Raw genomic sequence first — 13,872 nt, 5'->3', positions numbered from 1 at the left:
AAATCCTAAAGTTGATAATTGTTGAACATAATATAACTTGGAATAAAAACTCGTTTTTCAGTTTCTGGCCCAAGTCACTGAACTTGAATATCAAAATCATGGTGCCTTGTTTCTTCCTCAGAGTAACAAAAAACATCAATTCTTGTTACAAATCAGACGCCCTCTATAGTCGTGGTATTGAATATTCGCCAAACAGATAAGGCGCTGTTGTATTATTTAGCAGTCTCTCTCAATTTGGCAATGGCGAAAATATTGACCGCTCAGCTACCCCCTCCCTTATTCAAACGGTTATTTTTCCGGGCATTGGCCTATCTTCTCGGCTTCTCGCTTCTCGTTTCGGTTACTCTATATTCTTCTGTTCTAAAGTTCAGTTGGAGTTCGTGTTTAGTTTGTATTTGTGCTTAGAAACTTCGTAAGTATAATTTTTTATCAATTCATGTGTTCTTTTTTCCTACTGAATACTGAAAATTCCCAATTGTAATACATTTCAGTGTTGAATATTCTGTCCAAGCGTCTAGAGAAAATTATAGCTATGACCAAGGAAAGTTTGAACTTAAAATCACTTCCAACATTCTAAATATATCAATATATATATATATACGTCATCACATTCAAAGTAGTCTGTATCGAGCTTTTCTGTGCAATTATAAACAACAAGTTTTTATCAGACTGAAAAATATATAGTGTATTCAATTTTGCCGCGAAAAATGCCCAATGATTATTGTTAGGAAAGACGCCACGCATGTGTAGATTGTACTGATTGTAGATCTCTTTTGTTTTGAAAAACCGGCGAAAGATTGAGTAGGAGGTGAACAAGAAACAAAACCAAGCTTTCCTTTGATTTTCAATTTCATCTGATTTATTAGTTGCTTTATTTTTGTTACTAAAGATTGATCTGATAATTTTTCTAATACAATAACTTCATTCAAAAACTGTTTAATTTTCCCAGTTTTCTGAATTTACAAGATGTCCGACGAAGAAGTTAAGGTTAAAAAGGGCCGCAAAGCTGCAGCTGAAAGTACAAAACGAACCAAAAAGGTATAGGCATTTGTCAGAGGTATTGAAAATTTTGCTAATATTTTATAAATCTTTGAACAGGATGCTAAAGCAGAAGCTAAAGAAGAGGTCGACGCTCCGCCAGCCAAAAGAGGTCGTGGAAGGCCGAAGGGAGCGTCGAAAAAGAAGCCAGACGCAAAGGAAACCAAAGCTAAGGCAAATGGAGGTAAGATTTTATTTTACTGATTGGCGGCTTGATGAGGTGACAAATAGGATATTTTATCATCGAAATTAACATACTTATCAAATTGATGCAATGTAAAAAATGTAGTCATTATATAAAAGTAATTTTTGTGATCATCCTTTATGCTGCTGGAACTTCTTTTGAAACTTTTTCCTAAACAGTTCATAGCTGAAATTGAAAAACATTACAAAGTACTGAGGAAATTATTTAAATTAGAAGGGTCCTGCAAATGTGATTTTTTATAAGAAATGTTGAATATTTTGGAAACTGCATATGAAAGGTAATATGAAGGTTTTATCAAGTAGATCTAGAATATAAATCTGAAAAAGAATTCAAGGTGTTTTTTAAACAATGAAGTTTGAATCCACTTGAAACTACTTAAATTAAATTGCCCCCAACATAATTGCCATACTGACAAACTTTCATAATTTTCCCATTCATACTTTTCATAATATAGTGATATAGTTTCTGATAGTCACCCTGTAAAAAAATTTCAAAAGTTACCCCACATGAATAAAAAAATTGAATGAATAGCGAAAATAAGTTTGTAAACTGAAAATGAGTGAACTTTGAGCTTCTTGAAGTATTTATATTTTTTTGTATTTCAGTAGGTCGCCGGGGAAGATCCAAGAAAGAAAAGGAGGAATCAGCTGAAGAAGAGGTTGATGAGAAAAGTAGCGAAAATGAAGATGAAGATGATGAATAAGGATATTTTTTTGATTTGATTGTTTCGAGATATTTAATATGTTAAATGGATAGTTGAATGTACTTTGAGTCAGTATTGAAATTCACTTTATAATGAATGGTTGATACTCGGATTGTAAGGTTATTTGTCCTCTAGTTCATTCCACTTTGAGTAAATGAAAACTTTGTACATATTTTAGGTCAACAGTTTAATTTTATTAATATTGGATATGTATGGACTCTATAATTTCAATATCCTGAAAGTACATGAAATAAGAAAATCTAACCTTAAAGGTTGGTTTTTAATGTTCAAAGACACTGCCTATTTTTAGAATAACAATAATTTAGATATGTGAGATATGATGTACCTACAGTAAATTTGAATAAAACTTTTGAATGAACTATTTTATTTTAGATGCAGCATTAAACCTATGTGTTGTTAGTTAACTTACCTCTAATGTGTGTTCTTAACACTAGCTTTATAGATTTGGATGCAATATTTATTTGAAGCAGACGATTGAATAATATTTCGATAAGAGAAGAATATTGGAAAATGAAGGTTAAATCTGGGTGTTCAAAGTTTTTATTCATTTGCTCTGGAAAAATGTGCAAGCCATATACAATTTAAAATAAAAATTAGTGATAAGTTTGGGTTTAATTTTAATACTAGAATTTATATTGGCCAATAATACACCATGATTCAAGCATCATTTCAGCTTGAGGAAAGTATTGTATATGGAAATACTTATCAAGGTTATCAGTGAAATGAAGTTTTGATATGGATTTTCAAGAGATAAATCTGTCAATAAATACATCATAGATTTTTGTCAAGTCATGAGTCATTAATTGTATATGAAATGTGTAAATACACAATTAATCCTTAATTTGAGAAAATAGCCATTCATGATTTAAAAGTTTATTCAGTTAACTAGTTTAGTGACCAATGATTTTTCTGAAAAAAGGTTGGTTGGGTAACAGGATCAATTTTTTTGGCGACGTTTCGAATTTAATTAAATTCTGCTTCAGGGCTCAACACGAAAAAACAACTTTTCGAGCTCTGAAGAAGAATTTGATGAAATTCAAAACGTCGGCACGAAAACACTTGTTTTTTTTAAGAAAAAATTGATCATGTTACCCAACCAATCTTTTTTCAGATTCATTAAAAGTTTATATCTTATGAGAGATCAACAGAAGTTACCAAATGAAGTCATAAAAAATATTACAGATATAGAAACGAAAAATATGTATACGTATGGCGAATATTCAAATTTTGCTGGCTGCATATATTCGATCAACGATTTTTTATGTTGGTACACTCGTTGCATACATACGGTGATTGTACTCTTAAATCAGAAAAATTTTTACAAGCGGTACAAGATTTTTACAGAAGGTCGAGAAGTGAATGAGGACGTTTGCCCTGGTCGCTTCAGCACATGAACAACCGATAAAAATGTTGAGAAAATTGTTATGGAGAATCTTCGACTTGCCAAGGATGTTGGCATATCGGTTGGCTCATGCCATCAGAAATTTTGGTTACGAAGCGTGTGGCAGCGAAGTTCGTTCCGAAATTGCTGAATTTTGATTAAAAAAATCACCGCATTACCATCGCTCAGGAATTATTGAATTACATGAACGGCGATCCAGATTTGAATAACTGGTGACGAATCATGGGAATATAATATGTGGTTATGACATCGCAACCAAGCCCAGAAGAGCCAAGACCGAAAAGCACGCCAAGTTCAATCAAATGTAAAGATTATGCTCACTGATGTTTCCTTTGATTACCGTGACGTAGTACATCAGGGGTTATTGCCACATGGTCGTACGGACAATGATTATTATGTTTAAGTTATGCGCCGCTTGCGAGAAGCAATACGAAGAAAACGTCCACTATTGTGGAAAAACAATTCATGGCTTTTTCATTACGATAATGCACCTGCTCACTCGTCATTGCTTGTTCGTAATTTTTTGTCCAAAAACGACACCGTGACCATGACTCAACCACCGTATTCACCAAATTTGCCTCCACTTCAACTTTTTCCTGTTCCCAAGATTGAAAAGACCCATGAAAGGACGGCGTTTTGCGACGATTGAGGAGATAAAAACTGTATCGCTGGACATACCAAAAAGTGCATATCAGAATTGTTTCGAGGATTGGAAAAAACGCTGGAACAAGTGTACCTTATCTGAGGGGAACTACTTTGAAGAACTTATGACGCACTGTTTGGAACCTTTGATGTAGTAATGAATATATTAGGTTAGATTAGGTCCAAAGTGAGTGGGTCTATTAGACCCTCCCTCACAACCCGCAAGGGTTTATTGTGGCTCACACCTATTCACACTCGACCAACTAAACCCAGCTTCTTAACGAATTCGATTAGTTTATATGGTGAGTGATCTTTCAGGTCAGATGGTAAGAGTACGGCTCTGGCGAACTCTAAAAACCTGATTCGGTCCCCAGCGGGGCAGACACAAAGTATGAACTGTGCTGTTTCATCATTTTCCAAACAGAGGCGACACACACTGTCTTCCGGCAGTCCAAGTCTCTGCATATGATGATTCAAATGACAGTGATCTGTAAGAAGGCATGTAGACATCGTAGTTCATCTCTACTGTTTGATACCAATAACTGTTTGGAATCAAGCTTCGAAGGGTGAATAAACGCCTTGGAGTGAGCCAATAAATCTCGGAAGATTCTGCTAGAAGTCCATACATCTTCTTGCCATCCAGGTGTTTCTTTGTATGACAAAGCCTAAAGCGATGCCAATGACAATTCTATCGGAGGATCCAGTCCTCTCTACTCGGAAACAGTACTTTATAAGGCGTTTGTAGTTGGAGACATAAGGTCAGAGGTCATTTCCAGAATGCTGTGACTTCCAGTGTCAACCAAAAGTCTGTTGTACTCTGCATTAAATTGATTTTTGCAATTGGCTATGTACACAAGTCTATATGCAGTCTATCTAGCCTCTCTCTCCAGAAAAATGTGGAGATGGGGTAGATCTAGAAGGATCTACTGAGAATATTACTGCAGTTCTATCCCAACTCCAAACGACCGTTTTTGTCAACACCTCGACACGTATTTCAATCATCAAGTAATCATCTTCACACTTGTCGAGGTGTTAAAAATAACGGTTTGGTGTTGGGATAGAACTCCAGTAATATACTTTAAAGGAGACAAAATAGAAATTGATGAATAAATTAATATTTTTTGAGAAAAATTAAAATTCACATTATTTTTTGAACAGACAGCGTATTGTTCGTAAAATGATACACATCAAGATACACATACTTAAATGATGTTGCCTTGCCCTTCACTTCTGAAAGTAAAAACTTGGGATTGTGGATTGACTCCTATTTGAGATTTTCTGAACATATCAGTCATCTTTGTGAATCATCTTATAATATTACAGACAATTTTTCCCAATACAGATATTCTTACTACACAACTCAAACTTAAGCTTTGCGAAACTTTAATTTTTTATAAATTATCATATTGCGATTGCATATATGGACCTGCACTTATTCAACACGACTCTCTTCGCCTCCAAGGAATTCAAAACTTTTGTTTGAGATTTTATACTTCGGTATATGTAAATTTGATCACATTAGTAGGTAGAAAGTCTGATGATACCGGATAGTTGAGGCTTTAACAACTACCTACGCACTTTACATATCCTTTCCTACATATATAAATTACCATCAACAAAACAACCTGATTATTTATATAACAGACTTCTTAGCTTTTCACAGACTAGCAACTATTAGACTTGGTCATTCCCAAAAACAGCTCGGCAGTTTTTTCTATATTTTCTCTAAACTGTATAATAAATTGCCCAGTGATTTCAGACTCTACACGATAATGACATTTAAAAAACACTTGAAACTTCTTTTAGAATCCTGGTAATTAGTGCTCTGTATGTCGCCCTTTTCATTACTCATTTTAATTAAGTTTGTATTATTGTGTTAGTTGATTTATCTTTTATTCTATATTTGTTTACATATAATTGTTTTTTTTAAGTGTATATTTTTGTAAGGTTTAATTTGAAAAACATATTACGCTGATAATCCTATGATGAATAAAGTCGATTTATTACTATTATTATGTTCTAGTTTCAATTTTCTCCTTCATCATCGTCTTCCGCTCGCTGTAAAATTTCAAATTCCTCTTCGTTCTCGTCTTCGTCATTTGTATGTCTTCAGTCCTTCCAGAATTTCGGAGTCAAAGGTACCGTTTTAACATCACTGTGAAATGGTGAATTAAGACAAGCTTGCCCATTACACCAGCCGCAAGCTAAAGAGCTGCTTTCCTGCATACTCATTGCGAACCACAACCATTCACTTTGGAATATTATAGATTTGCACTCTATTCTCAAATAATGTTTGAACCGGGCAGTTTCATTCTTCAAATGCTGCAGCAAGTTGATCTAAATTCGAAAGTTTCTCGAGTGTTTTTTGAAACCTTTTTCTCTTTTTTGAAAAACGCAGAAATCTGTCCCTACTTACTGTAAATAGAAAGGTTCGTATTATTTAATAGGCGCCCGTATTAAGAGTTCATTTTAATGTTTGAATTTATATTTGTACACCCTATATTAAATTGAACTGCTGAATGTTACAGAGTTATGAAACAAGAAAAAGTTGTTGTTGATAAAAAAATGTAAAACGAAAGAAAAAAGTTAAATGAAAAAACAGTTGAGAAAGAAAGCTTTTGGCTTTCTACTACTCCATCTTGATACAAAAAAATGTGGGAATCTTCCAAAGAAAGGAAGGAAGTAATAAATTTGAAAATAAGTAACTCTATACAAAAAATAGTTTTATTGAAAGAGAACAAAGTGGCCCGTGTTCCCAGGTATAGTTTTTAATGTTATGAAAGAATCTAAAATTCTAAACGTTTACAGATCTTAAGAAGATGCACTTAATTATTTGCTATTTAAAATGTAATTAAAATATTTTATTAATTATACAAGTAGATAAGTATTTTTAAATAAATAGATACTCAATTAATAAAAAAAATATAAAATTTAACGTAATAGTTAATGAAAAATGCAAATTTCTGCCCTCTTTCTCTACATTTATGATGAATACAAATTGCATAAAACCCATAAGACACGTGATATTTGCAAAAAATATGCAAAAAACTGATTTTTTTTAGCTTTGAACTTAGATATCGGTAGTCGCGTCCACCCTACGATGGTGTCAAAATAAAAGTTCATACAAGTTTATAGCTGACTATCTCTAATTCCGAGGTGAAACCCCTAATATGACTGAACTAGAATACTATAAACCAAACCTGATTGTTTCCTTACAGGAGACTTCGAGATTTGTAACAGTTTGTGTGTTTTGTTTTTTAATGATTTCAACTATATTTTTTGACTGATGAGTGGTTTGTATGCTATGCCAGTAAAAGTATTGGAAATATTATTTTCAGTAAGACTAGAAGAATTGTAAAGTTTTTATGTGCATTGTTTTAAGATACTATTAATATGGTAACGATATGTCAACTGAAACTGTTTGGACAAGGTTTACACATTTCAGTTTGATGGATGCCTGTTATGGCATTTGTATGATTTTACATATATCCACGTTCATAGGCATTTCCCATCTGTTAAGTCTATGAGTCATTGATTACCTCTCAAGTAACTACATGCTTTCAAAATTCAAATTCTATGTTCAATAGTGATAACTTATGTTGTTGCTGCTATAAACAAATAAATTTACACATACATATATTATCTAAGCATTCAAAAACACACGTCAATGTGAGAATTCCACTAGAAAGTTTACTAAACATGATATACATAATTACGTTACTCGGGTGAAGATACTTTAAACTACCCCTACTCTCGCTTGAGTGTGAGTCAGAATTCTCCAAAATACTTGGGTATCAAATGCTTCAATAAAATAACTTTTATGGGGATCAATAAAAGTAGAACTATAATGAGGAATGAACTATATGGTTTCTTGTTGGATAACTGCTTCTACAGTATGGATGAATTTCTTGCTTTCAGTGCTTAGATAAATGAGTTTCTTTTATACATGTAGTCTTTTTTTAAATTTATTCAAGATCAAACATTTGTGTTTAGCTTTTAGCATTTTACTTTTTTGACTAGTCCGAGTTTTCTCATGTATTTAATCTTGTAATTGTAAATGTGTAAAAATTTTAGTGATGAATAAAACTATTTCTACAAATGCATCTCAGGTAGCTTATCGATTTATAATGTAATAACTCATTCTATTGACATGTTCGTCGCGGTCAGATATTACACATTTTTGGTACTTTTTAAATGTAAATCACATATAATTCAGAATGTTAATTTAGATACTGAAGCTGTCAAAAGTACATATTTCTGTTTTTTCCTTTACCTTTCGGTAATAATTCCTCGACTTGGTAGACTTTCTGGATATACATTAGAAGTTTTGATAAAGCAAGTGTAACCATAATTTATAATAAAAATTTCATTTATAAAAGTAAGTAAAAATGAGGACATAGATATATGGACTAAGTATTTGTATCCGCCTGATTCAATAAGCAAGACATTTCATTCCATCATATACATTTCATTCTTGTTTGCATTCTACGGGTAAGGGTCGGTCAGTGTTATTCAATTCAACCAAGTATAATGTTTCACTAAATAACTCCTAAATCATGAATCTGTATCAATTATTAATAGCCTGTATCAGTTTCATTGCATTTTGAATTCTTTGAAATAATCCAATTCTTATTAGTTTTTCAATATTGTTGTAATTGTTGATAGAGATACAATTTTTCAAAATGAAAATTGGCGCTGGTATCAAGACTTTCATAATTTCAATATGAAAAAATTACACAAAATTATTTAAACCTGTTGCTTTGAACCAAAAATATTCTTATAGTTATACATTACAAAATACATTGAAAAGTTACCTGGTTAAGGAATCAGTAAATATAAATTCGACATTAACGGAATTACAAAAAACTAACAAATACAAATAATAATTTTCTAATTCAGTTAAGGTGAGTAACAGAGAGCTAATTCTTCATCAATGCAGTAGACATTTCAACCATTTCAGATACGAATTACTCAAATGTACCCTTCTACTTGGTAAAAGAGTATAGATGAAAGGAAAATGGTATTGTTGCACCTTAGTTATAGAGACAGTAGCAGTTTTGAATAAATCTTGAAACAGATTCGGAAAGGAATAACAACTGTGAAATCCAAAATATTTCTCAAAAATGTTTTCGGTAAAAACTAACATACAATATAAACATTATATACAAATTTTTCTTAATTTCTAGACTAGTTTTCTTGTGGTGGTGGTGATGTAATGGGCCTTCTGAAGAGTAGTATGTGTGGTTCTGAAAAAAATCAATAATTAGTGACTTTAATATTTCATATGTTCCTAGTATATTCTTATACACACTATATTGACTTCATCAATTGTATTTTAGACATTTTCTATTGATAAATAATACCACGAATGTCAGCTTGTCATTCAGATAGAATGCGAGCGTTCATGAAATATATTACCTTCGGTTGAATCAATGATCACCTGGTGTCAAAACTACATCTGCTCGCTAGGCTCCTGATTTTTAAAACCAAACACTCTATGAATGCAAGTTGATCCGTCATTTTATGTTTTTATCAAGCTGTTTGCATTTTATTCATTTCGCAATACTTAATCTATAAATCCAGCTTGAAGGGCAATATTTAGTAAGTAAAATGAGATGATATTAATGTCATCCTAGACTGCATTTGACTTGTTGAACAAGAAAATACAATTATTTTGAGAAAAAGGTCTTCAAAGCTCTATTAGTGATAATGTTTGAGAAAAAAGTGTTTACCTGGTGAGTGTGTCATGTAATGTATCCAACCCTTACTCTGTTGCACCCCAATACTTCTCCATTCATCCTCAGTCATCAAATGCGTTTTCGGCACTAATTTAACCATCTCTTTGGGAAGGACCACATGCCTGAAATATTGAATATACATACTAATTTGGCGGAAATATAAAACAGAATATAAACTAACCGGTACTCATATTCACCATCATAATATCTGTCTGAGTAAAATATGTTACGTTGTATTTCTTGTCTATTCATTTTTGGCACTGCCACACTGCGCTACCTGGAGATTTAAAATTTGATAATTTTCAAACTATAATTATTCCAGCTATAACGAAACTTCAAATACAATACAAGTATCGAATCATGTAAAAGGCAGTTATATTAAAACATTAAAATTTTATCAGTGCTGCCAACGGAAATGTCTATTTCTCCTGTAAAACCAATAATGATTGAGAGTAAAGCGCGTTGTCATATCTAAATTTTACGTTACCAGTTTATAGCAGAATCAAAATATGGTAAGCAGTAGAGTTGTAGGTTGTGGCAAATTATAGATAATACACAATACTAGTACGATTAAAAGGTATTATTTATAACAAAAATCAGTAATGAGCTTGTAATGAGTAATACTTATACATTTCCTGATTACTGATCAGTTAAAATTCATTATTTTCAGTATAGTGTTAGATATTTATTACAACTAGTGGCAACGCTGTACGCAACGATATTTCTGTCTTTGTCACTTTACCGTAACTTCCATCTCATCGTTGCAGTCCTCACTAATGTACTTGCAGCCATGAGCGTATCATTAGTTTGTGAATTATACAGCGTGAATTGTACGTTTTACAGTTAAGTTAGTCAGCAATCGACGTGTTGTGATAACAATTGGTGAAAATAATAGTGCTAATAAGTGTTTAAGCGTTACATAATTATATTTCTACACCGTTCTCAAACTACTCAAAAAATGGGAGACATGGTCGAGCCTTCCACGTCGAAAAAGGTAAAACGGTCGGAGTCTCGGTCAGTAAGAGAAAAACAAATTGTACTGCGAGTATTTCACTGTCTTGAAAGAGATCATCAGCCACCAAAATATGACTTTGTGCATATGTGCTGTAATTCTACGTGTGTACCTCCGAATAACCAACCGGGCATTTCTACATCATTAAGTTCCACAATTACAAAAGATAAATTAGTTGATATGTGCTCTGATTATACCGGTGTACCAAAATCATCGATTTACAAAATACTAAGAGAAGAAGAAATTCATGGGGACGTACAAACGCCAAAAACTAGTAGCGGACGAAAAAAAATCACAGTTGATGAAGAAGCCAAAACCAGTATACGCAGAACTATTCAGTTTCTTTTTCAGAAATGAGCTGCCCACACTACAAACAGTTCTGGAGACACTTAGCGATCATGAATTGGTTCCAAAAATGGGTAAAGAAACTTTTAGGAAACTTGTACACGAAATGAAATTTACGTACGGAAAAGTTGACAGGAAAAGCATTCTCATTGAACGTCAAGAAATAATAGCATGGAGAAGAAACTATCTAAGAAAAATTGACGAATTTCGGAAGCTCAAAAAAAAATTGTACTTCATGGACGACACATGGGTTAACCAAGGACACACGGTCAAAAAAGTATGGCAGGATGGTAATATAACAAGTGCACGACAAGCCTTTATTGAAGGTTTGTCAGTTGGGTTAAAACAGCCATCTGGAAAAGGTAGTCGTCTGATAGTTACGCATATAGGAAGCGACAGTGGATTTTTACCAAATGGTGAATTAATATTTAAATCTAAGAAAACAGGCGACTATCATGAAGAGATGAATGCGGAGGTGTTTGAAAAATGGTTTGAAGGCATCATTCAACTTGTGGAACCTGGGTCTGTCATCGTCATGGACAATTCCCCATACCATAGTCGACATTTAGAACCATTACCGAAACAATCATGGAAAAAAGCAGCAATTCAAGAATGGTAAATTAATAAGAACATCCAATATACCTAACAAAGATAGTTTAAAGGCAAAACTACTTCAGCTAACAAAATTACTCACAGACAAATATAAAAAATTCGCAGTGGATGAAATGGCGTTAAGTCGTGGAATTACAGTTTTGAGGTTACCACCATACCACTGCGAATTAAACCCAATAGAATTAATCTGGGCGCAAGTGAAAGGATATGTGGCACGAGAAAACAGAACATTTAAATTAGTAGACGTGCAACATCACCTACAAGAAGCTATTCGAACTGTTTCTGCAGAAGACTGGAAGAAATGCATGCAGTATGTTTTAAAAGAGGAGCAAAAAATGTGGGACGTAGACAACCGTATTGAACACAATATTGAACCAATCATAATTCACTTTGATGATAGCGGTACCAACAGTGACGAATCTGAGGTTGAAGATTAGACGAAAATTTGTACATTTACATTTATATTATATTCTATTATCAAAAATTTGTAATTTGTATTTTCTAGTACCCCTGACGATGAGTTTAAGTTACTCGAAAGCTTGAGAATAGTTATAAAGAGTTCACTTATTAATTGCTGCAACCAAATAGTGAAATATATATATATATATATATATATATATATATATATATATATATATATATATATATATATATATATATATATATATATATATATATTGTGTTTTTTATTGATATTGTTAATTTATTTGGTACCTACTATAATTACCACGATTATTACTCCGTTTTCATAAGGCCCACCTAATGACTACAACGATTAGGTAAATTACGATATTGCAAAGTTTTAATGAAATAAATAAAAAATGTGTATGAATATTTTAACTAATTGTACTAAGAATTTTTCTTTCATTCTTAACCCTCTCAAAAATTAATAAGCACGCCCCCGATTTGCTGTCAACTGGGCTTACTTCTACTCTCAATCATTATTGGTTTTAGTATAGATTCCTCTATAATAGGTTTGTTTTGGATCTGAATTGACGCCTAAACTAATACAAATAAATCAACGATTCTCTAGTTAGGGACTGTTTTTTAATTTCGTTAGTTGTTTTGTTTGTAATTGTATTCCAAAATTATTGAAATTAATGAGAACAAATGAATATTACTGGAGTTTTATCCCAACACCAAACCGTTATTTTAACACCTCGACACGTGTTTTTTGATAACCAAGTAATCATCTTCAAGAGGAAGATTAAACTTGAAAATCTTGCGAAAAAATTGGATTAGATAATTTTAGAAACACTTGCTAGATGAATAGCATTTTACAAGTGTTGTTCATGACGAAGAATTTCAAGAACGAGGTTTCAACGATCAACGAGAACGAGAATATTTCCAACTTATTCACCAAACTCAAAACTTGTTGATGCAGCTGATGCAGTTTCATAAGAATGTATCATCTTTCCCACCAACCGATTTCCTAGAGTCTTTAAAGTCCACTAGATACTCGTTAGGACAACAAGAGGATTGTTCCGAGTTCTTGGGATTCTTGTTGAATACTGTTCGTAAGCAGGAAAATAGCAGAACCAATACTCCTGACCACTCTGGATTGAATGATTCCGTACAGTCTATCGCGTCTTGTGGTTGTAGATCTTTTGCTGGGAAAATCATCACTGGTTTACTTTGTAGTACATGTTCAAGAGGTAGCGCAAACGTATGTGACTTTCTATAACATCAACCAGAGTTTCCTAATATGACTGATAACTATTCCGTGCAAAGCTTATTGTCGAATCATCTGAAAATAGAACTTTCAACGGGTGATGATCAACTGTTTGCCAAATATGCACCAAACTAACTGACTATTATAGGACAACAAGAATAACTAAGGCCCCAGTCAATCTAATAATAATGCTGATGATCTTCAAACATGACTCAACCTCTGATGACGGAAGCACCAAACTCTTACAAAGGTTCGAAAAAGATGAACACTTCAATTTAGCACACCACTATTATAATCTTCATGCAGTCGTTATTCACTCTGGTCCTGTCATTGAAATTATTACACATTGGTCAAAGACAAAACGGACTGGTTGAAGTTTGACAATAGTCGTGTCACTAAATATTCTGGTAATATCTTGAATTTATTGGAGCCTCTGGAGATACCCTACATTTTGTTCTATAAAAGAGATAATTGGCAGATAA

General features: G+C 32.9%; 1 protein-coding gene across 1 annotated transcript; it reads right to left on the bottom strand.

Moving 5' to 3' along the window:
- Positions 1-8,362: 8,362 nt before the first annotated feature.
- LOC111503589 (cyclin-dependent kinases regulatory subunit) lies at positions 8,363-10,165 on the bottom strand. The gene is made up of 3 exons (XM_023157935.2): positions 9,931-10,165; positions 9,744-9,871; positions 8,363-9,257 (listed from the first exon to the last, which is right to left on the bottom strand). Exons 1-3 carry the CDS (start codon positions 9,999-10,001, stop codon positions 9,199-9,201), a joined length of 258 nt encoding a protein of 85 aa, XP_023013703.1. The 5' UTR covers positions 10,002-10,165; the 3' UTR covers positions 8,363-9,198.
- Between the last annotated feature and the right edge of the window lie 3,707 nt (positions 10,166-13,872).

This window comes from Leptinotarsa decemlineata, unplaced genomic scaffold (genome assembly GCF_025532065.1).
Source record: "Leptinotarsa decemlineata unplaced genomic scaffold, Ldec_3_MD MMD2_tig00003736_RagTag_RagTag, whole genome shotgun sequence".
NCBI classification, from domain to species: domain Eukaryota; kingdom Metazoa; phylum Arthropoda; class Insecta; order Coleoptera; family Chrysomelidae; genus Leptinotarsa; species Leptinotarsa decemlineata.
This window is presented reverse-complemented; position numbering and strand designations above follow the sequence as displayed.